The 27,768-nt window shown below is 35.5% G+C and overlaps 1 protein-coding gene and 1 pseudogene across 3 annotated transcripts; both read right to left on the minus strand.

Moving 5' to 3' along the window:
- Window positions 1–707: 707 nt before the first annotated feature.
- LOC123819351 (scavenger receptor cysteine-rich type 1 protein M130-like) lies at window positions 708–26,527 on the minus strand. 3 transcript variants are annotated; one of them, XM_045839683.1, is made up of 17 exons: window positions 26,393–26,527; window positions 24,927–25,013; window positions 23,580–23,900; window positions 20,321–20,641; window positions 14,675–14,995; window positions 13,750–14,070; window positions 11,660–11,974; window positions 11,248–11,562; window positions 10,778–10,870; window positions 10,382–10,696; window positions 8,945–9,262; window positions 7,966–8,274; window positions 7,353–7,376; window positions 7,044–7,151; window positions 5,659–5,754; window positions 4,764–4,879; window positions 708–911 (listed from the first exon to the last, which is right to left on the minus strand). In XM_045839683.1, exons 1-16 carry the CDS (start codon window positions 26,436–26,438, stop codon window positions 4,794–4,796), a joined length of 3,396 nt encoding a protein of 1,131 aa, XP_045695639.1. In that variant the 5' UTR covers window positions 26,439–26,527; the 3' UTR covers window positions 708–911; window positions 4,764–4,793. The 3 variants fall into 3 exon arrangements, with proteins under 3 accessions (XP_045695639.1, XP_045695637.1, XP_045695638.1); XM_045839681.1 differs by having other exon boundaries at window positions 5,659–5,769; XM_045839682.1 differs by lacking the exon at window positions 708–911 and adding an exon at window positions 2,786–3,028 and having other exon boundaries at window positions 5,659–5,769.
- Window positions 1,207–1,319, minus strand: LOC123819425 (annotated as a pseudogene).
- Window positions 26,528–27,768: the final 1,241 nt, after the last annotated feature.

Raw genomic sequence — 27,768 nt, forward strand, 5'->3', positions numbered from 1 at the left:
TTGAATCAACAAGGGGTATGAAAGAAATGTAAGGTGAGACAAATATGTTTCTACGAGATAGTTGCTCTTAAGCCCTAGATGCCAGAAAAGGAGGCATGCAATCCTTGAATTTTGAGAAAGGGTTAAAAATCAATATGCATCTAACACTGATGCAAATTGAACAAGTTAATAGACCCTAAGCTGAGTGTTGGACTACTAGAACTTATTTTAAATGTTGTTTTCTCTTTATATGAAACACCAATAAATGATTTTTAGTAAAATATTAATTTTTATTACATATAAAAAACATAATTTATGCACTTATTTCAGCCTCAGTTTCACTGTCCTAACAAATGAGGAAATGAGCCATTGAGTATTTGTTCTCTTACCAGCTGGTGTTGTGCATTTTTGTCAGTGACCAGAATTACAGAGACAGAAAGCAATTAAAGAATGCATGAAAGTCATACCTTGCATAGGTAACCATATATTATTAACAAATGCTTCAATAATCACTAACTTTCCCTTTCTAGAGAAAACTAAAGGAAAAATAAGTTTGTTTTGATTTGATAATAAAAAGAAAATTATTACTTAAACCAAACTATAAAACATGCATTATATGCAAATGAAAACATTGTCAAATTAAGACATCACATTATATTTATCGAACTCTAAAAAAGTCAAAAAGCTCACTCAGAAATTCATAGTCAAGAACAAGAAGTTAAGACAAGTTTAAATCACCAATATTCATTTTATTTAACCCCCCGAAAGTCTTATATACAATTTTAGCAGTCACATTCATCAATTTAATTTTTAGAAATTCAGCAGCAGTCTTTGGAATACTAGGAGAAAGAGGACTGTATTGTGACCCTCAGTGAACCAGATGAATGCTTGCTCCATTCAATAGTCCAGGTCTTCATCAGGTATCTTAACGGCTGAATTAAAGCCATAAATAGAAAAACTGTTACTTTCCTCTTCACATGCACATGCTTAGAATTGCATTATAATATAATGTAATGTATTATATTACCCCACACACACTCACTCACATACATTAAAAAGCACATTGTTTTCCTGAATGGAAAACTTAAAGGCAACAATTTTCACACTTTAGTGTACATAAGGATTATTTCTATAACATAAACTGCAGTGGTACCCAGAAATGCTATTTTTAAAATAACCCCCACATGATTCTGGAACAGTTATCCATAAGTGTTTACTCTTTAAGAAAAAGGTTGTTTGAGCATTATTTATTATACCAGAATAATATTCATGTGTTTGAGATTATAAACTGATAAGAACAGATACTACACATGATCTTAGCCAAAAGGCCAAGAAATGATCATGTGTTTGAGATTATTAATCAAAAGTCATTCATTGTCCTCAGTTTATAATAGTGTTAGAATTTATAAATATTTCTTTATACATATACATATATAATATTATGGATACAAACATTATATTTGAATATATATTCAATAACATGAGCACATAGATGGAATATTATTGCATTTTATGGGTGATATTTTTCCTTTTTTAGCTGCCTGCACCATAATTTTCTAGACATTACCCAATTGATTGCCATTCAGGTGACTGGCCTGATTGCCATTACCTGATTGATTGCCCCTTTGTTTCTAACTTTTGCCACTACTAAGAACACTACAAAAAAGAACCCATTATATATGTTCTTACATACTAGCATATTTATCTGACTGGAAAAAATTCTCAATGGTAGAGTCAGTGGGTTAAAAGATCTGTGAAGTAGTTTTTTAAATTTTAAATAGAAGTTTCCAGGTTGCTTTCCCCAAAGGCTACCACACTTCTTATTTCCAATAGCAATGTTTGAAATTACATTTTTTTTCTGTATTCCCACCAGCAATAAATATTGGTGCTTTAAATTTTTGTTGCTCTGATTGATATAAAGTGATATATCATCATTAGTCATAATTTGAATTGTCCAAACATACTGGTGAATTTTAGGATTTTATTTTTTCTTTGTATTTTATTTTTTATATTGATTTTAAATTAAATTTATTGCAGTGGCATTGGTTAATAAGATTATGTAGGTTCAAATGTAGGTTTCTATGATACATTTTGCATATATCGCATTGTGCGTCCACCACCCAAAGTCAAATCATCTTCCGTCACCTCCCTTCACCCTTTACTACTTGCCCACCCACTTTTCTCTGGTAACCACCATACTGTCATCCCTGTCTATGAGTTTCAGTTTTATATCCTATATATGAGTGAAATCATATGGTTCTTAATTTTTTCTGCCTGATTTATTTCACTTAGCATGATAATCTCAGGGTCCATCCATGTAGTTGCAAATGACAGGTTTTCATCTTTTCTTATGACTGAGCAGTGTTCTACTGTACACATGTACCTCATCTTCTTTTTCCAATTATTTATCAAAGGACACTTTGGTTGTTTCCATGTCTTGGCCACTGCATAGTGCTGTAATGAACATTGGAGTGCACATCTCTTTGCAAATAAATGTTTTCAAAATGTTCAGGTAGATACCCAGAAGAAGGATTGCTGCATTGTATGGTAATTCTATTCTTAATTTTTTTAGAAAACTCCATATTGTTTTCCATAGTGGCTGTACCAGTTTATATTCTCACCAGCAGTGAATGAGGATTCTTTTCTCTCTACAACTTCCCCAACAATTGTTGTTGTTATTTGTCTAGTTGATAATAGCCATTCTAACATGTGTGAGGTAGTATCTCATTGTAGTTTTGATTTGCATTTTCCCAATAGCTAGTGAAGTTGGATATCTTTCCATGTATCTGTTGGCCACTCATATGTCTTCTTGGGAGAAGTGTCTGTTCATGTCCTTTGCCCATCGTTTAAATTGGATTGTCTGGTGTTGAGTTGTTTGAGTTCTTTATGTATTTTGGATATTAACCCCATGTCGGAGTTGTTGTTAGCAAATATCATCTTCCATTTAGTTGGCTGCTTTTTTTGTTTTGTTGGTGGTTTCTTTTGCTGTGTAGAAGCTTTTTAGCTTGATATAGTCCCATTCATTTATTTTTGCCTTTACTTCCTTTGCCTTCAGGGTCAAATACATAAAAATCTATTTATATAAAGTAACATACAATCATTAATCATAAATTTTAATTGCCCATACATAGTGGTGAATTTCAGCATTTTAAAATGTCTATTTGTCATTTGAAATTCATATTTTTATGGGATTGAATTGTTTCAGTTTCTCTTTTATTTTATTTTTCACATTTTTTATTGTCATTCAAGTACAGTTGTCTCCATTTCCCCCACCACTAATCCCCCCACCCCAGTCATCCCCACTTCCCATCCTTGATCCTACCCCTCTTTGGTTTTGTCCATGTGTCCTTTTAAAAATTGTATTTATTTATTTTTACAGAGAAGGGAAGGGAGGGAGAAAGAGAGGGTGACAAACATTGATGGGAGAAACATTGAATGGTTGCTTTCCACACGTGCCCCAACCTGGACTGAATCCACAACCCGAATAAGTATGTGTGTACCCTGATTGGAATAGAACTAGCAATCTTTCACTTTGCAAGATGACCCCCATCCAGCTGAGGCACACCTGTCAGGGCTGAAATTCATTTTTTTATGAGTTGTCTTTTCACAGTTTTCCCAATTATCCATTAGATATTGTCTTTGTCTTAACAATTGCTAAGATATATATGTATGTACAAAATTTACATATAAATATTTACTCTTTTCATTAAATATACAAGTGTTCTCTGTGTCTATGTATGATATTAACACTTTACATTTATATATTTTTAAGGTTCCAATTTTTATCATTTGGCTCAATCTGTTTTTCTTATATGTCATATATACTATTTCTATAAAAACCTTTCCTTTATTATGTATCATTTCTAAATGTATAGTCCTTTCAATATTGTTTTTGAAAAGAATAGAAAATGTACCCACTAACTCATTTCACCATCTTTTCTTTTTGAAGTATAACTTAGCAAATTTCTTTCCTTATTTTTTTATTGTTATACTTTCCTCATAAAAGCAAATTATAAAATTATAAAATGCAAAAGCTCCTAAAATACAATATAAACATAAAATGTAGCAGATAAGACCATTCATTATAGGGCTCTGTACAGCCTTTTCATCTTAGGTTCTCATCACTTCCCGTCTCTTCACATAACCTCTCCGTATTCTTACTTATTTCATTAAACAATCTTGTCTTTGTTAATAGCATCTTTAATTTTTGTACCTTCAGTGCACAGAATTCTACTTGTCTCCATAAATGTGTTCAATATGTTTTTGAATGAAAAACTTATGTTTCCCAAAGGTGTACTTCTCTTTTATGCCTTTATATTTTGTATGTATTTTGTCCTTGCCCTAAAATAGTCTATCTTCAGTCATCTCATGTTTAACTTGAACATTACATCTTCTTCACAATCTCCCCAAACTTTCTTAAGCAAACTTTCTATATTCCTATAGCATCTTATAGTTACCATAGCATTATACAACCATAAATATATATTATTTCTTTCCCAAAATTACCCCATAATATCTGTAAAAGATTTACTCATATTTATTTACCCAGTGTCTCCTTAGCTCCATGATAGACCATTGTTATGGCTTAGAATATATATGCAACTGAAAGGTGAACAAGTCATAGTAATAAAATCTGTTATATTTTCTATATATGAATGTATACACATAAACCTATAATCATCTATATGGAAATATATGTGTATATACATTCTAATACCAGAAGAATTATCAATTTTCCAAAGGAATGTACTTATTTCAAATGATGATGAATAAATTTTCCTTACCTCACTGGGTTATAATTCTCATTTTCCTTTTCAGTGTACTTCAGAATGGTCCCCTAAATCTTTGGATGTGGAAATTAGTCCAGCTGCATTAACACCATCTGACTCATTGAAATTTTCTAAAAGAAAGAAAACAATTACTGGGAGATAATCAGACCTCCCCTCAAGTGCCTTAGAAGCTCTTTGAACATTTAAAAAACACTACCTACAATTAATAAGACAAACAAATGTGATTTAGGGGCACATAAAGTCTTTCCTATGCCTTAAATATGTTCTGGACATAGTTGCAGCAAATACAAATCCCTTGGACTGAAGAAGTAAGGCAGGCCCTGTCAGAGGGTAAGAACTATTGAGAAGGCATTGCGCCTTCTTGGAGTCAGAAGTTGAAGGACAAAGAAAGAAGCATTATGTAATAGGAAATAAGGCTAGTCCTGTCAATAGTGATGGCTTCTGATGGGATAAAGATACAGAAAGTTCAAGCTTTTAGAATTTTAGGGAAAATATGATAAATATCAAGTTAGAGAAAGGAAAGTAATGGGAATGGGAGTGGAAGACACCATTAAAGAGATATATGAAAAGTTAAACTACGTTTTAGAAGATTAATTTGTGCTTTAATAAAATGAGGCCCAAGTCATAATATTCTACTATATGGCTCTTTGTATCTCTATCAGAAATATAGACCTCTTAGCCAGTGGGCTCCCCATGATTGCAAGTTTTATGTTCTCTAAGAATTATTTTCAGTTCATGCCCACCTTCCTCCTTATATGCATCATAAGCTTCCTATTACTACATGTTTGAGATTTCTTTCCACTGCTATGCCAAGTAGAATGCTTCAGCCTCAACTGCAGATACTGGCCTGAACCCCAAGGCTATATAGCCCTTTAAAGAACCCACAGACCTGAGAAGTTCAGCGGGTCCCGATCATCTGCTTTCAGGCTGGAATTCATCTCCTGGTATTGAACTTGGTGAATAAAATTGTGTCCTCTCAAAGAAACTGACATGAGATATCCTAAGTTAGAAATCAGCAAAATAATAATAAAACTTTCTCTCCCTCTCTGTGCTTTTTCCTAACAGTGCAAACATACCCAGTCTTCATTCACACCCTTGTCTTTTTTTCATCCCATTTCACTACCAAGCTAAACCTACTGCCTTCATAGAACAACCCAGTTTCTTCCTTCAAGGCAGCCAGCTTTTTTTCAAATTCATTGGAACTTTTTCTAAAATCTCTCTAAAATCTATTTCCCCTTCATTCTCATTATAAAGTCTTTTTATAATGAGGTGCATTGCAATTTCACCTTTCATCAACTATTTCAAAATGCTATCCTCATCAATAATAATCTCTCTAAAATCTATTTCCCCTTCATTCTCATTATAAAGTCTTTTTCACCTTTCATCAACTATTTCAAAATGCTATCCTCATCAATAATGTGGTCTTCCTTCTATCCTTCATACATCATGTTGTCAAACAGAACTCTCCAGAAGGCTGCCTGACTATTGCATTTCCCTATATAATACCCTTTAGTGACTATTCATCTTCTTATCTTGGAATATAGAATTTCATAATCTCTTCTGTCTTCTCCAGCTTTATCACTAGTTTCTTTCCTTGAGCTCAAATTTTACTTCCCCTTGAAACAGCAAATGTGGCATCCTTTAAGTTTCTCTTCTCTTGTCCATAGTTTTCTCTTTCCCTGTAATGCACTTCATCTAGTTCTTTGAACTGTTATCTTAAAAATTTGTCTCAAGTGCCTCCTAGAAGCCTCTGATAGTCCTCTTTCCCTTTCAGTTAGTCATTCTCTATGTCTCTTTTTTCCTTATTTATATGAATGTATAATACTACATTGCAATTTATTTGTTTACATATGTATCTCTTCCACTAGACTTGAAATTCTATTAAAACAACAACAACAATGTTTGATTATCCATGACAGTATCATTGGATCCTAAGCACACTGCTAGACAGAACAGTAAAATCAGTAATAAGCATATAGTAAGAGAAAATAAATGGGCAGTAAAAGATTCACCTTAGCCATATAAGCATATTTATTCTAAATTATCAATTCCGTAATGTCACAATTAAATATAAAGATGGAGAGTAAAAATCATTAATACAACCAAAGCTCTTTTTCTTTTCTGAAATCTTGTTCTCTCCTTGTTGAGAAACTGCTAAAGCCTCATGTAGGCTCCAGCTTTCTGGCTATTTGACACTCAAATCTAACATTTTTTTTTATCCCAAGAACATTCTCATCTCATAAAACATTAGAAACACCATAATTTGTCTCAGACCTGTAAGTTGTTGTAGCTGTCTTCGTTTCTTAATCCACAAGAGGAGCATGATGAGACTGACCAACACAATGACCCCAAGGACTCCAAATACAACCAGGAGTGTGTGACCTAAGCACAAGTAAATATCATAAGAAATGATGTCAGAGCTAAAAGAACTGGGTCTCTAATTACTATCCCTTTCTTAGGTCAGATTCAGAATTGCTGAAGTGAATTTCTTATCTTCAGAATTTCTGACCTAAAGTCTGTTAACAAGAAGGATTCTAAATAATGCAGACAATTGGTCCCATGTTCATAAACCCCATGATATACCTGAAGCTTTTGGTGGTTCTTCACCTATAGAAGAAAAAGAGAAGGAAACTTAATTCTAAGAGTAATATATAGAACAAATATTTCTATTTCTGTATACTTAAAACTTATATACTGTTATTAGCCAATAAATTTAAATTTAATTTAATTTAGTGTTACCCCAACAAATTTAATTTAAAAAGAAGAATATATAAGACTTGGAGACTGACTGGGGAAGGGGATAGATGAGAAGTAAAGGAAGAAATTCAAACTGGAGATGTGGATGGGTGAGGGGACCACTTCCTGAATTAAGAAATATAGGTTTTATTGAATTTTTTTAATTTTTAATTTTCTATGTGAATCTTTAGTGCCTCTCAACCAATGAAACTACTTGTTCCCACCTAAACTTATGGTCTCTTTTCTCTTATTTCCCTCCACACAGAGACACAGATAAGTAATACGCTTTTCCTTGGTGAAGGGCAATGTAGAACAACAAATATTTTCATCATTTCTTCAAACTGAAACATCATGATTCTCTCCCCACTAGATCTCTGTGTTGACATACACAATGCACTTGACTTCCTGCCCCTCTTTGTTGCCTGAGATTCCAAGCTTAATCCATTATGCTGCCACTTACCTGAGCATATCACAGCAGCATCTTCCTTGTGCCCACAGTCACTGTGTCCCCAGGATTTGACAGGACAATCCCAAAAGGAAGATTCATTTCCTTTGCACTTCACTTCATTGAGCCATATGGGCCCAGTCCCCTGACCAAACGCTGCCTCTTTTAGTGCCTTCAGAGCTGAGCCACAACCCAGTTGTCGACACACCACCTGAGCATTGTTAAGGTCCCAGGAGTCATCACACACCGTCCCCCAGGAACCTCCATGCCAGATCTCCACACGTCCAGAACAAGTAGTGTTTCCTTCTTGAAGTCTTATCTTGTCTGAAAAATCAGAGACCCCCTAGGTCATTTCTGAGAAGACAAAAACCCCTAATAGGTCACAGGGGAAAAGAGATAGTTGAAACTTTTTTTAAAACTCTATTTTACAACTTTGCTATTTAATGTGCATTTAAAAGTATTTCAACAAAATTAATTTTTTCATGAAAGTACATGTGCTTTCAGCAAAATACTTCATACTGGAGATAAGAACATTAGTATGACTCAGGAAATGTCAAAAGAATAATGTTAACATTGCATAATGTTAATTTTTCTTAAATAGAAAAGAGCTTGGGAGATTGCCAGGTACCTAAAAGTCTTCTTCCAGTTTAAGAAGATGGAGAATGGGGAATGACTGCTTCTCTGTTTACATTAGTATAGCAAGATAATATTTGAAAGAAAAATTGGAAAGGTGAGGTACACCATTCAATAGTCAAATACTGAACCACATATATTCTGCTCCTCATTTGTTTACATTTATACCATAGGGAATATAAATATTCTTTGGAAAAATGATATCTGATCTTGGAAATATATAGGTCAAATTAAATAAAACCAATGATCCCATCAGGTAGAATAGGTTTTAACTAGAGTTTACTCATTCCTACTTAAGGAGATCAAAAGATTCTAATGGAGTCACAGAATGGAATTTTCATGTAGGCCAACAAATACTCACTGGCACATGTGATCCAGGTTTCCTCTGAGGGGTTTGGCAGTCCCCGCTTCCATGGAGATGATGGACACTTCCATAATGTGTCAGGTCCTTTTGGACACTGAACATTGTCCACCCACATGTGCCTGGATGTTTTGGTTGAAGATGCAGGGATGATGTTCCCTTTGTCTGCACAGCCCAGTTGTCTGCATACCACCTCCACAGTGGTTGGAGACATGTTACTCTTGCCAATGCTGCCCCAAACTCCATTGTAAAAGAGTTCCAGACGCCCTGTACAGGTCTCTCTGCTGGTTTCACTGCTCAGTCTCAGAGACATGAACTCTGGGGTGAAATACAGAGTTAGTAGTTTCACATATTCTCTGACAATTCACAAGTCTCCCTCCCTTTACTGTGATGTGAGAATGACTTCAAAAAAAGGTGTGCTATATCAATTAATAATAATCCTTTAGTAATTTCTGGATGATTTAGTAGATTTAAGTAAAATATGGTATTTGTTCTATACCTTCTGCTTTCGTAGTCTTGGGTTTTGTACTCAGATACTTCATTAGAATGCCACCAATGATTCTAAGTTGATTCTCAAAGCCCTCTACTAATTATATATTTTGGATTTTCTCCCTAAATTATTATATTTTATCCTCAATAATGTTATTCCATTCATTTTTTACAACTATCCTTGACAGTTAAAATTTAGTGAGATATTCAGGCACTAAAACTAAGACTTTGTGCATGTTACCTTAAAATGAAATATTTTCCTTTCTGACATGTCACAGGTTTGCTGCGTATGTTCTCTCCTAAATTTTTGTCATTAAATGTAAATGATATCAAAAACACTCCTGACATATAGAATATTTTATTTCCCTAAGTTATCAAATCATAATACTGTTTTTCCCAATACGTAACAGCTGAGCACATTTTTCCACTTCACAACAGTTTTTAAAGCTTGCCACGTATACAAAACAAGATCAGTGGCCTCTTATGGTAATTTTTGTTCCCATGACAAAAAATTTCTCATTATCTGTCATAAAAAATTACTTGGGAATGGTAATTTTCTTTTTCCCTGTGGAATGTAGTGCCAATATATTTCTTCTTGTCCCCTTAAATCTACTTCTTTATTAATACAGTGATTATCAAGTAGTACACTGAATCCTTACCCAACATCCAGCTCCAAATATATTTATAAAAGAACTTTCATTATTATTTTTGTTGTCATTTCCATGATATGTAAGATCTTTTCTGAATTTTTCTCCTTCTGACTTTATACCACCTTGGTTGGTGGCACTAATTAATAAAATCTATACTTCTGGGACCCTGACTCTCACAATAGTTTTCTTTTTATCTACTTTTCAGGGAATTCTCACAGATTAATATCCCCCACTACCCTTTGTCTGACCTCAGTCTTTTCATTCATTAATTGTGACCAGAGGTTATGTGCAGACTTACCTGAGCAGATAACTCCTGCATCTTCCTTATGCCTGCAGTTGTGCCGTCCCCAGCCATGTGAAGGGCATTGCCAAATACGAGCTTCTTTTCCATTACAGTTTACCTCATCCAGCAAGATGGGCCCTGTTCCTTCCCCAAAATAGGCAGAACCAGTGGCATTAATGGCCACTCCACAACCCAGCTGTCTGCACACCACATGGGCATTGCTTAGGTCCCAGCTGTCATCACAGATGGTCCCCCATGAACCCTCATGATAGACCTCTATTCTCCCAGCACAGCGACCACCTCCATTTACTAGGCGAAGTTGACCACTGGCTGGAAAGAGAAAGTAAAATATTAATAAAATGCATTCCTATGGATTGAGACCATTTTTATAGACTGATCACTGGTTCTCACCTATGCAGGCAACAGCACTTTCTTCTGAAGTGGGAGATCTTGTTGGGTTCAAAGATGATGAATTGCATGGAGATAGTGTCTGACTCTGGTTTCCTGCAAACATCAAAGTGCTCAGTCATACAAGGTAAGGTGAGGAAGGGAGGGCAGATGATGTGTTAGATAAATGAGCTGAGGATAAACACAGCTTTAGAGAAAAAGGAAGTGGGGTGAGTCAACTAGACGTGGAATTCATCCGGTGCTTTGAGAAGGGCTGGCACATGGTAACCACTAGATAACTATGAAGTCCATGAAAATTAAGTTTACACTTTCTCTGAAAAGACAAATGAGCTTAATACTCTAGTATATTTCTCATGACCCCTCACAATGTATCTTTCCCTTTTACTTATGCTCTTCACCCCTATATGTACACCAGCTCTTAAGGCATACCATCATGGGAGAGGTTCATCACTGGCTGCCCTTGATTCTCTTACCTGAACAGATTACAGAGGCAACTTGCCCTGATGAACATAGTGATGCACCCAGGGCAGTTACAGGGCAATCTCCCATGTGTTGCTCAGTTCCACTGCAGTGAAACATGTGCCTCCAGACCTGACCATTTCCTTTCCCAAAAGGTGCTCCTTCTGGGGTAGAAAGAGCAACTCCACATTTAAGTTGCTGGCACAAAACGTGGGCATCTTCCATTTCCCAGTGAGAGTTGCAGAGGGGTCCCCAGGTCCCTAGAACCTTGAGTTCCACTCTTCCTTCACATTTGGACTTGCCATTCACCAAGCGGATTTCTGTGTATCCTGGAAGGAAACAGGGCTTTAAAAAGATGTCTGTGATTACCTAACCCTACTCTCTTCAAGGTAAAGGAACAAATTGAACATGTTCTCCAGGTCTTACTTGAGCAGACTACTCCAACATCTCTGCTGTGGCTACAAGTTCTGTCTGGACGGGGTGCTACTGGGCAGAGTGAAAGATGGGACTCATGTCCCTCACACAGGAATTCTTCAGTCCAGATCTGTCCATTCCCTTGTCCAAAGTAAGATCCTCCCAGAATAGAGATGACTGTGCCACATTGTAACTCTCTGCACAGCACACCAGCAGCTTCCAGAGAGAAGTCAGAGTCACAGACAGAGCCCCATGTGTCACCGTGTCTTACTTCCACACGACCAGAGCAGGGAATATCCCCTCCAACCAGTCTGGGTTCCCTGTGGGCTGAAAAATATTATTTCAGTGAGAGATAAAACAGTTCAAAGATCTTCCTTCACGATGGAAGGAAGGAAGGAAGTGAAGAGTGAGAAAGAGGGCCACAGTGCTGAGTGATTTTCCACACTCATTCCTTTTGGCTTTTCTGTCTAGAATTGGGCATAGGAAATTCTAGACCCCCCTATTCCTCATTAGATCAATTCATCTGAGAGAATTCTGAATCTCTGCCTCCTGAAGCCAACCAGTCCTAGAGGCCTGATAACTTTTTCCTTTCTGCATTTTCCCTATGTTCATAGCATTGAAAACCAGAGATAATGTGTAAACACTCTATCTTTTAGCCCTGTACTCAGTTCTCTACCTACTGTAATCTGAGGTTGGCCCCAACCTTTTCAAATGGTTTTATGGAAAGACTTTTTATATAGTTTCTGTTTTCAAAATAAACATCAGACCTCTTTTTCCCCTTTGTTATCTGTTGCATTTGATACATGAGATACTTATTTCTCCTCCTTTCTGTGTGACAGAACCTTTCATGAATTCCCTGATTGAAGGTTCTACCCTCACCTATCATCTCATCAATGGACATCTCTTAACTGCCAATAAAATTTTCCATCTATACTTTTCTCTTTAAATTTATATTCATACACATATCTACTCAAACATCTGGACCTCAGGGTATTAAAAACTGAATAAATTATGCATTGAATGCCCACTGTATTCTTTATTCAATTAATGATATCTAGACCAAATTAGAATGACCTGAAATTAAGCCACTTCTTTATCTTCTTTAAATGTAATAGTGATAGTAGTGGACATTGAGTACCTATTAATATGGTATTTTATTAAGTATTTAACAAACATCATTTTACTCTTACAGTTGCCTTAGGGAATAGTTATTAACATCATTCCAGTTTTGCAAATAAGAAAATAAACAGAGATATAGTAATTTGCTAAATTCATACAGCAAGTTAGAGAAAGGCTGGGATTTGAAGGTAAGCAGATTATTGCAGAGTCTAGGATCTCATTCTCACAATAACCCTGCACATTAAGAAAGTCACCAATCTCTGTCAGTCCTCCAGCATATTTCTTCTGTATATTGTTGCTATTGCTTTAATGTAATTTATCATCATATTTCATGTAGTCCCTGCAATAGCTTCCTAAGTGGTCGCTTTGTTTCTAAATTCTTTCTAATAAATCTATGACATGATCACAACTATATTAATTACATTTCAAGTATTTTCATGTGATTTCTTTGTCTTCAAGATAATTCAATGTTTCTTTACTATTTATACAATAATTTATCTTATTAACAAATATTACTAAGCACCTCTAATACTTTAGGCATTTAGGTGGGTTTAAAATTCTATTACAGAGTTCAGTCTATTAGTGAATACAGATAATACTAATGCTACTAGTAATAATCATAGCTATTTATTGATCATTTGATGTGTAACTCCTCTAAGGTAGGTGGTTTTGTTACCACAATTTTTCTTTTGAGGAAATTGTAGCACACGGAACTTTGGTAAATTCCCCAACATCTCCCATCTATTAAAATTAAGGAGAGATGATAAACACTAATAACTTAGCATACTTTAAAATATTCTATGATATTACCTTAAACTCTTAATATCTATTACTTTATCAATAATACCTGATACCCTAGCCTAAAGAAGCCTCAGCATACCATGCTTTTTCATGATTCTGTGCATATGCAGAAATTTTTCCATCTACTTATGATGTACTTCTCAACCTGAAATCAAACTTTGTAAGACATTTAAAAGTCTTACCTGAGCAGGTAACTTTGGCTTCTTCATAATGATCACAGGAAAGTCCGCCCCACTGCCAATTCTTGCAGTTCCAAAGAGAAGTTTCATTTCCAGTACAGGCGCTTACAAAGAGCCACATGTTTGATGGCTTAACTTTAGAATAACTTTGATAGGATGTTTTGAGTGCAGATCCACATCCCAGCTGCCTGCATATCACATCAGCTTCTCTCATTCCCCAGAATCTGTCACACAGTTTCCCTACTAATTTCTGAATTTCCACTTCTACTGTCCCAGCACAGCGGCTGCCTCCTCCTACAAGTCTCAGATCCAGATCTGATCCATCTGCAAAAGAAACAAAAACTTAGGCCATAGATACATGTAGAGGTTAACTTCCAAAGGAATTTTTTAAATCTTGCTCCTTTCTAGATACCAAGACACTGGAAATTATGGCTTACCCATCTGATGGCTTTTCTCACAGATAGTATAGATCATAAATTTGGTTAGAAATGGGATTATAGTTTCAAGTTTTAACACAAATTGTCAATGGCAGAAAAATAAGGACAAGAAAGATATGTTTTAAAAAGAGCTTTATCATTTTGTGTCTCAGAGCTCTAGGTATATTTAGAACTTAATAGCAGTTAGAATAATTATTACAGAAAACAGTCAGACAACCCCCTAAACTAGTCAAATAAAGAAATGTGTATACATAGATTCAGAGATGACTGAAATCATTGTAATGCCTGAGCAGTTTTGTGCTTGAAGATTGTCATTTAAAATAAAGTATTTTAATGAAGAAAAGAAATATGTTAAAGTTTCATCACAACTCTAAAAGAATTCCTAACAAAGAAGTTATTAGATATTTCTGTCTCTCACATTTCATACCTATTCTTACTCCTAAAAAAAATTTAGGTTCTTCCTTCTCTGTTTTTGTTTTGTTTTAACTTACCAGAGCATGTGACACCAGCATCTTCATTATGATTGCAATAATGCCTTCCCCATTCATGATGTCTGCATTGCCAAATAGCAGATTCATGTCCAATGCAGGAAACACTGTCAAGCCAAATGTGTCCAGTTCCCTCACTGGCATTAACTCGACCAATGCCAGTGATGGCAGTTGGGCATCCAAGTTGCCCACATGCCACAGCAGCATCATTGCTATCCCAGCCATCATCACACACTGTCCCCCATTCTCCTTGGAATTTCACTTCTAATCTTCCTGAACATTTATTGGCTCCATCTACCACTCTCAGGCTCAGATCTGTTCCATCTGTAAAAGGGACACAAAACAAGTCAATGACAAAGAAACAATAAGAGACCTCTGGTCAAGATGGCAAAGTAGGTAAAGTCTGTGCTCACCTCCTCCTATGATTACATCAAAATTACAACTAAATTAGAGAACAGCCATCACTGAGAAACACCTGAAGACTAGTTGAATAGAAGTCCTATAACCAAGGATATAAAGAAGTCATGTGAAGACTGGTAGGAGGGATGGAGCTGTGAAGTGGGTATGTCCCACACTCACAGGGTGGCAATTAAGAATCAGAGGGGCATTTAAAAAGGAATTAGAGGGATATTTTGGCTGCAGAGGTCTCCCTGAGGAGCAAAGAGTCCCAGACCCACTTTGTGCTCCCCAACTCAGGCTATCAGTGTTGAGGAGAGGAGCCCCCACAACATCTGACTGTGAAAACTAGAGAAAATTGTGTCCATGAAAGACAATGAGCTGCCAGACACTGAAGCACTGCAGGTCAAAAAGGTCTATATACAGACTCACTCACTTACAGTCAATAACTATAAGCTCTAGTGTGAGGGAAGCATCTTGAAAAGCTCCAGGGATATGTGGGGAGAACTAAATTGAATTTCGCATGAGATCTAGAGAATTCCCCCAACTCTCTCTGGGAATGGATGTTCCTTTGTTGCACTCTCTATCCACCCTGCCAGCCAGATGCAGGTGGGTATGAAATCTGTGTTCTCCAATAATCTGGATAACAGTATTCTGTGCCCTGGTGATTCCCTGAGGCCCCCCTCCCAACTCACTCCTCTGGTCTGAGCCTTTTCCAATGACTCCTCCACACAAGTGGACTGCCTTGACTCTCAATGTAGACTTTACCCAAATCACGTAAAGGTCCACAAACTCCAAACAAAGAGTAGCTGCAGTCAACCTCTGCTTGCTAAGAGGTCACAAACCTAGCACAAGTGGCAAATGGTCTCGGTCTGCATTGTAACTCCTGCCAGGTGGCCCCAAGCCTCATATAAGTGATAGCCAGTCTTGGACTATATTGTAACTTCAACTAAGGGACCACAAGCCTGGCCAAAGTGGCAGCTGGCCCCAGTTTGCATCTCTCCCAAGCACCTCCATGCCCAGGACAAGTGGCAACCAAGAAACAGATCACTTTGTAAGTTCTACCAAGAGGTTCCAAGAAAGGCATAAGTGGCAGATGACTTTGGTCACCATAGTAGCCCCAACCAAAAGGCTCTAGAAGTAACACACCCATTGTAATTACAATAATAAAAAACAAAAAGAATGACACACAAACACACATAAAAGGAGTAAAAGATAATAATAAAAACAAAAACGTAGAGGGGTAAGTAAAAAAGTAGTGATTTCAGAATGCATCTGAATTTAAGCAACCATAATAGACTTTTAATGTAAACATTGCTTGGTATATACGAAGCAAATGGCAACCAAAACCCCAAAATCTATGAAATCCAAACACAACACTATAACAAGTCATCAATATACAAGAAAAGTAAACAAGATAATAAGAAAGGAACAGGACTGCAAAAACAATCAGAAAATCATTAATAAAATAACAATAACTACATGTTTATCATAATTACTTTAAGTGTAAATTATGGACTTAAAACCATAGGGTGGGTAAATGAATAAGAAAACAAGACCCATAAATATGCTGTCTACAAGAGACCCCCTTCAGATTGAAAGACACATACAGACTTAAAATAAAGGAATGGAAAAAGATATTTCATGCAAATTGAAATGAAAAAAAAAACCTGGGGTAGCAATATTTATATCAGACCAACTAGACTTTAAAAGAAGGGCTATAAAAATAGACAAAGAAGGGCATTTTTAATGATAAAAGAATCAGTTAAAAAGGGGATCATATCTCTTATGAACATCTATGCATCCAATGTAAGAGCACCTACATATGTAAACCAAATATTGATGGACATAAAGGAAGGGATCAACAGTAATACAATAATAGTAAGGGATTTACCACTTCATCAACATCAATGGATAGATTCTCCAGACTGAAAACCAACAAGGAAACAATGGCCTTAAATAATACATTGTACCAGATAAACTTAATTGCTAGTTTTAGGACATTTCATCCCAAAGCAGCAGAATATATATTCTTTTCAAGTGCACATGGAACGCTTTTTAGGACAGACCACATATTAGGTCACAAAACAAATCTCAATAAAAAAGAAGATTGAAATGAAAATCAAAACCATGATATCACCTTGAGCTTGTAAGAATGGCTACCATCAATAAATACACAAACTAATTGGATATAGAGAAAAAGGAACTCTTTTGCACTGTTGGTGGGATTATAAATTGGTACAACCACTATGGAAACAGTATACAAGTTCCTCAGAAATTAAAAATGGAATTAATGAAATTAATGGAATTAATGGAGTTTAATGGAATTAAAAATATGGTAATATTACCCAGAAATTCCACTTCTGCCTATTTGCCTAAATAAATCCAAAACACTAATTCAAAAATATATATACATCCCCATGTTCACTGCAGTATTATTTACAATAGCCAAGTAATGGAAGAAACTTCGATGTCTGTTGATTAGATGAATATATAAAGGAAATGTGCTATACATGTACAATGGAAAGAATAAAAAGTCATAAAAAGAATAAAATCTTACCATTCACAAAAACATAGAAGGTCTTAGAGGGTATACACTAAATGAAGCAAATCAGACATAGACAAATACCATATGATTTCACTTATATATGTAATCTAAAAACAAAAGTGAACAATAAAACAAATTCAGATACAGAGAACAAATTGATGGTTGTCAGTTGGGACAGGTTTGGGGGTTAAGTGGAAAAGGCAAAAGGGATTAAGAAGTACAAATTGGCATTATAAAAATAGTCACAAGAATATTTAGTGCAGTATAAGAAATATAGTCAATAGTGATGTAATAACTATGTATGATGTCTAATGAATACTAGACTCAAAGTAATTACTTTGTACACTATATCAATGTCTAATTACTATGTTGTAGACCTGAAACTAACATAATATTACATGTCAACTGTAATTGAAAAATAAATTTAAAAAAGAAATAACAAGAATAAGGGGACTGTATCTCAAATGAGTTAAGGAAAGTGGAGGAAAAAAGTAGAGATAGAGAAAATGATAATACACTATTATTGAAAATTATTAATGATGACCTGAAACTAATACAATATAATGTTGAATATAAATTATAATTAAAAAATAAAAGTAAAAATCACATGAGTACAAATGAAATAAATATTAAGAAAAACAAAATAAAAAATTATTAAAAATGAATGAAGGAATACATCAGGCAAGACGACAGGACTTTTCAGTATAGAGAGCATGCACCATAGGGATAGTTCCTAACAGGAGGTCCAGGGGCTGAATTTTATCTAGTGATATGCTTATTTGACCACCAGAATTTTTGTTGGAATTGTTTGGTTTTTTCTTGTTAAATATATATTTGTAAGTGTTTAGGTGGTACCCACACACTCCAGTTTTCCTCTGTACTCAACACTCTCTTTTGCCTCTGAGTGTATTATCTACCCACACTACCTGGTTGGTATATGCCTGGCCCCTTTGTGACCACTTCCTCGGTTTTAAAAGCAAAGAGAAAAGACACCTAACCTTTACTGTTTTCACCTTCTCCCAATCAGTATTCTTCAAAGAACAGAAGTTAATTCTGAGTAATATCCTATAATAAATAAATTGCGTTTTTCCTTTGGCAATTTTACTTTTTGTTGCAACAACACTCTTTTCCTATGATTCCTCAGCATGTATAAAACACATTGAGAAGAAATGAGCTGATTGGAGACCTACAAACACTTCGATGGGTAAAGGAAATTTAAGGAATAGACTGTGTTTTTTCCTACCCCAAATTCTTTTTATTTTCATCAGCTAACAAAATCTATGTTTTCTGTAGGAATTCCATTCTTTGTGGTTCAGCTAATAGATGCACCACTGTTCAACAAGAAAAAAAAACAATTCAAGAAATTTTAAAAAGGACCCAGAACCCTGATGGCATTGCTTAAGTGCTAGAGTTCAACATGTATTTCCTGAATTTTTCAGTTTTCTAAGTCAATGTTTTCTTACTTTAAAATTAATTTTAACTGAATTTCATTCATTCCTCCCCCCACCAAAAAAAAGATAGCTGGTGAACATAGAGACATTTTTATTTTAACTATATTTTCCTAAACATTCACTGGAGTTCAAGAAATACTAGGTCTTCTTCAAACTAAGAAGTCAGTGGAACCTAATCAACAAAACAAACAAGTAAGCAAAATATAACCAGAGACACTGAAATAAAGAAGAAACTGAAAGTAACCAGAGGGAAGGTGGGAGGGGATAATGGGGGGAAAGGGGGAAGGATCGTCAAGGAACATGTATAAAGGACACATGGACAAAGCCAAAGGGGATAGAATCAAGGAGGGGGGAGGTGGGGATGGCTGGGGTGGGGGGAAAATGGAGACAATTGTACCTGAACAACAATAAAGAAAGAAAGAAAAGAACTCAAAGGAAAAAAGGAGGATGTCATTGCTGCACATACAAATCCATTATCTCTGTCCCCTGATCAAGTATGAAAGTCTGTAGACAGACACAGTGACTACTTATTATACTTATACCACAGTAGTAGCATAAATGAGATTTTAATAGGAAAATAACAATTTTGTTTAATCATTTGACTCTGTAAATTTGAAGTAATAGTTTGGGAGGAGATGGGTTAGTGTGGCTAAAGAAGGTACTTTTGTAGGTAGAGGATAACAAGAAGGGTGGTAGTGTGGGGGCGTCAGAAGTGGTGACTTGCTTTTACAACCATCCAGAAAGCAAAATTTGCTAGTTAAGCCATTTCTTCTTTTCTTTTCTTTTCTTTCTTCCTTGCTTTTTTGGGGAAGAAGGAGATTGAACTATTTTTTAAAACTTTTTATTTATTGATTTTAGAAATAAAGGAAGGGATAGAGGGGAAGAGAAAGATCAATTTGTTGTCCACTTAGTTATGCATTCATTGGTTGATTCTTGTCTGTGTCCTGACATGGATCACAGCAACCTTGGTGTATAGGGAAAACATTGTAACCAACTGAGCTACCTAGCCAGGGCTGGATCTAACTCTTGTTTAAACTCCTCCTTCAACCCTCATTACTTGAATCTCAATTTCATTGTTCATCCTTCTCCCCTAATCTATTTTAATATCAGTTACCTTAAAAACTCCATGGGTATCAGAACTAGAACCTGAAATTAGGTAATGATAAAGCAACAAAGGAAGCAGACTCTTACCACCCCCTCCTTTTTTTTTTCACCCTTTCTTGGAGAACAGAACAAACCCAGATCAGTCCTTACCTAAGCAAATCACTCCAGCATCCTCAGCATGATCACAATTATGCTTTCCCCATCCTTGGTGTTTGCAGTTCCAGAGAGCTGACTCATTTCCATTGCATACAAGATCATCAAACCAGATTGGCCCTGAACCTTCTCCAAAATTAGCTGAACCAGAGTAACTGATAGCACTTCCACATTCAAGTTGTTTACAAACCACAGAAGCATGATCTCTGTTGAAGTTATCATCACACACTGTTCCCCATCGTCCTTGGAATTTGACTTCTATTCTGCCTGAACACCGGTTTCCTCCATTCACCAGTCTCATCTCCAAATCAGATCCATCTGGAACAAAGAAAAGACCAGAGTTCAAAGTGTTATTCACTCAGAAGTAGGTTTAGAAAATAAGATTCCCCAAGACACTAAAATTTCATGCTTTCCTTAAAATAGTGCTTCTTTTCAGATGCTGCCCATCCTCACTTATTGAAAAAATTTTAGTCTTTTAAAAATAAACTAACAATAAGAACTTTTATCTACATCTACTTACCAGGAAAACTGTTTTACAGATTAAATTTACTTTCTGTTTTGTTTCCTTCCTTTACTAGAACAGAGTAAATGCTATTTTTTGGTAGAAATAATAAAATTGACTTGAAGTATTTATTTATAAAAAAAACTTGATCTTACGCCAGTGCCAGGCTGTTTTGATTACAGTGACAAACTGACAGTAACCAAACAGGAGGCTGGAGGGGATAATGGGAGGAAAAGGGGGAAGGGTTTTCAGGAACATCTGTAAAGGACACATGGACAAAACCAAAGAGGGGTAGGATCAAGAGTGGGAAGCGGGGATGGCTGGGGTCTGGGGGTGTGGGGTGGTAAAATGGAGATGACTGTACTTGAACAATAATTAAATTTTAAAAAATTTTAAACTTGAAAAAATAAAATTGGCTTACATACAAAATAGTAAAAATGACATATTGGTAATTTGTTGAACATTTAAAATCTTTATTTTAATCTTTATTTGCAAACAATTCAGAGCATGAATAATTGTCTAAAGTTGAACTTGAAATTAGAAAACAGGAAAAAGCAAAAATAAAATGCATAAGCATGCATAATGCAAGAGCACCCTGTGGTATACCAGAGTAGTAAAAATTGAGGACAAAAATCTATTAAAATAATTCATTTCTTATAAATTTCCTGTTCAAAGGTTTTCATTTTTCCATCCCCAAAGTATCTGGTATCATTTTTAGTAAAGAACAGCTTTTTCATTAGCAAAGTATTCTCTATACACTTTCTGTTAGATTTTCTATGAGAACTAAGATATCCAAGAAAAGGAGATTTGAATGAAATTTTGGGACACATAACAAAACCAGTTGTCAAAATATTTAGAAGGCACCTTTTGAAAAAGTAATTCAATTTTAAAAGCTCTAAACTCCAGGCAAAGACTTCTATTTAACAAGATTTTTGATCATGAAAAATTAATAATACTTTACAGATAAGAAATCTGGGGTTAGATAATTGGCCCAGGATCAAACACTTAGGATGTAGGGGCAAAGAAACAGCAGTGTAGCACCAGAATCTATTCTCCTTACTGTTAGGCTGTATTATTGCCCCTGGGCATGTGATAATAATAAAATCTCCCAGGAAGCAGAGGCTCTGAGGATTGAGCATTAATCAGAGTGAAGAATCTCAGAAATGCAGACTCTGAAATCACATGAAACCAGTAAATTGAGTGGTTATGCATTGCTATTATTACGCACCAGTTGGAGCCTTATATGTGAAAACTTGTAAAAGCAAGTCTGAGTAATTTTATCCTGAGGCATTAAAAAAATAGAAAATGAGTTAAATGTACTGTGTGCTGTTTCTTAGCTTAGAAAGTCAACTCTAAAAGGAGCAATAATTATGGTGAGAGCTTGGCAAGATTTATGATGATTTTTAACTTTGCTGTAGATGTTTGATGTATATGTTACTATTGCTTTTCACTGCATGATTAACATAAAAGACAAGAAGAAGGAGGAGGAGAGGGAGGAGGGGAAGAAGGAGGAGGAAATGGAAGGGAAAATGAGGGGAGAAGGGGGAAAGAGAGAAGAGGGGAAAAGGGAAAGAGAAAAGAGAACTGAATTAAGGTAATGAGAAGCAGTAACCCATGAGAAACCTAACTAATTTTTAACACCAAACAGTATATCAGTAGTTTTTCATGTGTTCTCTCATCAAGTTCTCAGAAATTGAAGTTTAGAAAGATTTAACAACTTGCTCAAAATACTGGTATTAATGAGGGGCTGAGCTGGAATTTAGTCCCGCAGTTTTCTAGATACCAGCCTGAGTTGTTCCCATTACACCACAATGCCTGGGTGGAAGTCAGTTCTTTCTAAAATCAGTCCTATGGAGGACACGGTCTCTAAGAATGAGGCTGGGAGGTGAGAGGGCTGCATAAAGTTCAATGAAGTGAGAAAGAAGAAATGAGAAGCCCAGGAATCTGAACTGGGTAAGAAAGTTGACCTTAGGATTTATCGGCAGAAAGGTTTGAGATGATTTTATTAATTATTGTAAGGACAACTGAGATAAAACATAAAATGTTTTATAAATTAAAACCATCACATAGCCCTGGCTAGTGTGACTCACTAAAGAGTCGTCCCATTAAACCAAAGGGTTTTGGGTTTGATTCCCAGTCAGGGCACGGTGCTTAGATTACGGGTTCAGCTGAGGCACATACGAGAGGCAACTGATTAATGTTTCTCTCTTACATCAATCCTTCTCCTCCTCTCTTCCCCTCTCCCTAAAATCAATGAGCATGTCCATGGGTGAATATTAAAAAAAATGCCACTGGAAAAAGCAATTATACTTTGTGATACAACCTTCCTCCATAAAGAATCAGTTTTTAGAATGTTTATTTCTTGATTCAGTAAGTTGATTATCAGTTAGTGGATGAAATGTTAATAATTTATGAGTCAATGCATGAAAGCAGCATTTCACTGGGAAAGAAGACAAGGAATTAACTTAGATATCATGATTTTTTATGTAGAAGTAGGAGGTCATAGTAGGATTACTGCATATAAAATTGAAGCCAGTCACTTCCTCATTGATAAAAGTGTTCAGAATCTCTTTTACTTTATTTTTTAATATGAGCTTTGTCATGTGTTTTCTGGTCTTTTAGCAATGGATTGGGTGATTTTTATATGTGGACTTGATTGCATGCAGAAAACTGGCTCCTTTTTGTTTTTAACCCATCTACATATTTTTCCCCACAAAGTATTTTACGTCAAGAGTTTGACTTATCAGGTCTTACCTGAGCAGGTTACTCCAGCATCCTGTTGGTGAGTGCAATTATGTTTTCCCCATCCACTATGTTTGCAGTCCCAGAAAGTTGATTCATTCCCTCGACAAAAAACATGATCCATCCAAATGCGTCCAGAGCCTGCACTGGAATTAGTCCATCCAGTAGCTTTGATAGCAGTTGGACATCCTAATTGCCTACAAATCACAGAGACTTCATCGATGTCCCAGCCAGTATTACACACAGTTCCCCATTCTTCCTGGACTTTCACCTCCACTCGCCCAGTGCATTTATTTTCACCATCCATTAATCTCAGCTCCTTGTCAGTTCCTCCTGAAACAATGGGTAAAAGCAGCAATTGGTCAAGATCCAAAGAGCAAGCAGAGAATTATTATTTTTTAGATTATCTATTTATTTTCCAAATTCAGGTTTGAGAAACATTCCTGGACCCACCCATGGTGCAATAAGAGAATGCTATTTCATAGGTATTCAAATACAAATATCGGTATCACAGCTTCAAATTGAACAGTGGCATAAACCAGTAAAGTAGCACAATTCTATATATATCCTTGTTTTATGGCTCATATTCTTTATAATGTCAATTTATATAATCTTCATGGAGAGTTTACTATTTTAAAGGGATGAGTACATCCCTTTAAAAGATTTTAAAGGGATGAGCTATGTAAGTTTCTCCAAAACCCCAAGATCAGTAGAAAGAAGGCTGATAGTGAGGATGAAAAGACCAATTACAAGGAATTTTATACTTATTTCATACATATGAAAGATACTGTGTTTTAAAAAATACTAGTTGAAATCTGACAGAAATGTATCTACTTAAATGGAAGCTGAGATAGAAATACTTTCTTATTATCTTCTACCACAAAATAAATCCCCTCTCCCCTATGCTCCTTCCAAATGTTTCAGCTACCACCTCATGATTATTTTAACTAACAGAGAAACTGGTATATACATCTTGTCTCCATCAATACAATTTTAGATAAGTTTTGGTACTTGAATTTACTGAAGTGTTCCTAAAATTTTCTCTTGTCCCAAAAATTCTGAGGTTTCTCTTCCTTTCTATTGTTCCCTATGTTTTAGTTAGACATTATTTCAAATTTTTAGGTATAATGCTTTTATTCCCTGTAAGAATTTGTTTTATTTGGTGGGATCTGGGCTATTATTTTTTGTACTTTTGTGTGTGTCATATGTTAGGTTCTTATTTGGTGCATTTAATATCTAACTCTTTGAAACCACGAAGTATGCTTTTAGATGCTATTGGCTTTCAGGAGAATTATTTGCTTTTCAATGATTCTTGTCAGAGTGGTCTAAGGCTTCAAGTATATTCAACAAAGTACTCACCAGGAGAAGCAGTGATCAGAGAGGCACTAAGAACTGAGACCACAGCAATAATGAATGGACTGAAGTGGACAAAATATCTCCTAAAATCTGAGGAAAAAAGAAAGAGGGCAAAAGTATAGTCTTCCCAAAGAGACTTTGGTGAAGGCAGATGGTTTCAGAGGTTTGAAATTAACAAAGAAGGTCACATCAAAGACAGAAAATCCTTCCTTTGAAGTAGCAAAGCAGACAGAAAAAATTCATACCCAGAATCATACAGTCTCAGTGAAATAGCTTTGAAAATGTTCGTGTTAGTAGACATCCTAAGGATGGATAATTCTAAAATTTGGGAGTAGAAAAAGAATTGCAAGAGCAACCTTAAAACCTGAAAAATTAAAAAGGCATTAATGAAACTTAATAAAAAGGCATTAATGAAAGTTCTTCCTGAAGGTACAGAGCAATATTCAACTAATGTTCCCCTCTCCAAGCCTACCTGATCCACATTTTTTGTGGTAAGTTCCAACAGGTTGTCTATAATTTCACTGGTACCTGACACAGTGCCTGCTAAATAATATCCGAACAATACATTGATGGAATCAGGTAACAATGTTTACATTGGAAAAAACCCAAATATTGGATCTTATCTCCAAATACAGTATAAAGTGCTCTTAAAGCTGCTAGCACTTTAATTTCTTCTTTCTACACTAACCTAACAGTAATTTAAAAATAAAAGTGCTGTCTCCTTGGCCAGGTAGCTAGCTCAGTTGGTTAGAGCGTCATCCTGATACACCAAGTTTGTGGGTTTGATCCCTGGTCAGGGCACATACAAAAATCAAACAATGAATGTGTAGATAAGTGGAACAAGAAGTCGATGTTTTTTTTTTCTCACTCTCTCCCCGCCCTCTTCTTCCCAACTCTCTTTCTAAAGTCAATAAATAAAAATTAAATGAAAATTAAAAAGTAAAAATGCTGCTGTAACCATGGAGCACTCACTTTGGAATAAGTCACTGAACTTTGCACTTATAATTCATGCTTTCATGTGACATATTATAATTCAAGAAAAAAGCTTTAAAAAGTAAAAATTCTAAATGAGTTTAACACATCCATTTAAATCATACAGTAGATCTGAGCACTCAGAGGGGTTATTCTAAATTTCTTCTAGGTAGTCAACTTTCAATTACTATTCATTCCTACATGTTCTATCTTTTATAACAAGTATAGTTTTCATACTCAGTATAGTTTAGTTAATTTCAGTTCTTTACTTAATTTCATCTCAGCAGTTTTACAAAACTGATAGCAAATCCAATCTTTATCATGTATGTTCAGTTTAGAATCTATGATAGATGAGAGGTACTGCCATATAAACATGATACCTTTTCCCCACTCCTTACTCTCTTGATTCCAATCACTATTAAATCAGATCCACTGACTGTCAGGATAATGTTCTACTCTGTTAAAGAATAAATGTAGAATAAATAAGAAGCTTTTACCAGGAGATCCAGAGTTTTCATGTGGAACCATTCTGAATTTGTCCATTCCAAAGTCTTATGATTTCTAAATCCTCTTGTGTTAGTCCTAGAAATGTTCTCCTAAAGAAAGGACCACCAAGAATTCTAAAAATCATCTCACTTCCACAAAGAATCATAAGGCTACATAATGGAGGCGGAGTCAACCAAAAAAGGGAAGTCATTAAAGGAGTGAGATTCCCTTTTACTCATGGTTTTTTTTTTAAATATGGAGCATAAAACAACCAAAAGAAATTGAGAAAGGTTCACCATAGATTTACAAAAATTAAGTTAACTCATATATTATTGCTGAGTTAAATATTTCAAGTTTCTACACTTTGTTTTACCATCAATTTTCAACCTTTTTCACATCATGGAACATGTAAACTAACTACTAAAATTCTTCAGCACACCAAAAAAATATATATTTTTACCAATCTGACAAATAATAGGTATGATTTTGATTCATTCTCACTAGACTGCTATTATTGTGTTGGTTGTTACCATTGTTTTACTTGATAATCTAGGAAAAAAATGTCAGTGCCCTTATTCTAGAGGCTTGGGGGTGGCACTTCAGAGAGGAGAAGTGAAACAAAGTTCAAGGAAGAAAAGAGAGCCAGGCTGCCTCTTTCCAAGAGTATTGCTACACCACCAGAACCATGGGAGAAAAGCTGTGAACACCCATGAGTCCCAGGTCTCAATGTGGACTCCATATAATTTTAGCACCAAGGAGGTGTTAGGCATATACTTGAAATTTATTATAGTTGTTTCAGTCTCACACAGGAGGAAGAGCTGACAACATGCAAAGCAACTGGAAAAAAGTCAGTATTCCTGACTAAATAGTCAGGTATTGCATGCTTTAAATTTAAAAATTCTTGCAAAGCCCTGGCTGGGGTAGCTTAGTGGATTGAGCGCGGGCTGTGAACCAAAGTGTCGCAGGTTCCATTCCCAGCCAGAGTACATGTCTGGGTTGCAGGCCATGGCCCCCAGCAACTGCACATTGATGTGTCTCTCTCTCTCTCTCTCTCTCTCTCTCTCTCTCTCTCTCTCTCCATCTCCCTCCCTTCCCTCTCTAAAAATACATAAATAAAAATCTTAAAAAAAAATTCTTGCAGTATGGCATACGGGTTGAAAATCACTGTTTTAGACTAATATATTAGAAACAAAAATAGCCAGTTGTATGTAGTTAAATTATATCAAAAGACTTAAGTAAAACAAGCAATATATTATTAAATAATGTCTTATCATTATACCTATTTTAATATGATCTCCCTAATTAAATGTGTTTAATGAATAGTTTTGTTTAGATTGTATATAGTCAGCATTGTTTTTCCTTTTCTTCTTTTTCAAATTATATTTTA

The sequence above is a fragment of the Phyllostomus hastatus genome, unplaced genomic scaffold, assembly GCF_019186645.2.
Source record: "Phyllostomus hastatus isolate PE091 unplaced genomic scaffold, TTU_PhHast_1.1 phas_contig_308, whole genome shotgun sequence".
NCBI classification, from domain to species: domain Eukaryota; kingdom Metazoa; phylum Chordata; class Mammalia; order Chiroptera; family Phyllostomidae; genus Phyllostomus; species Phyllostomus hastatus.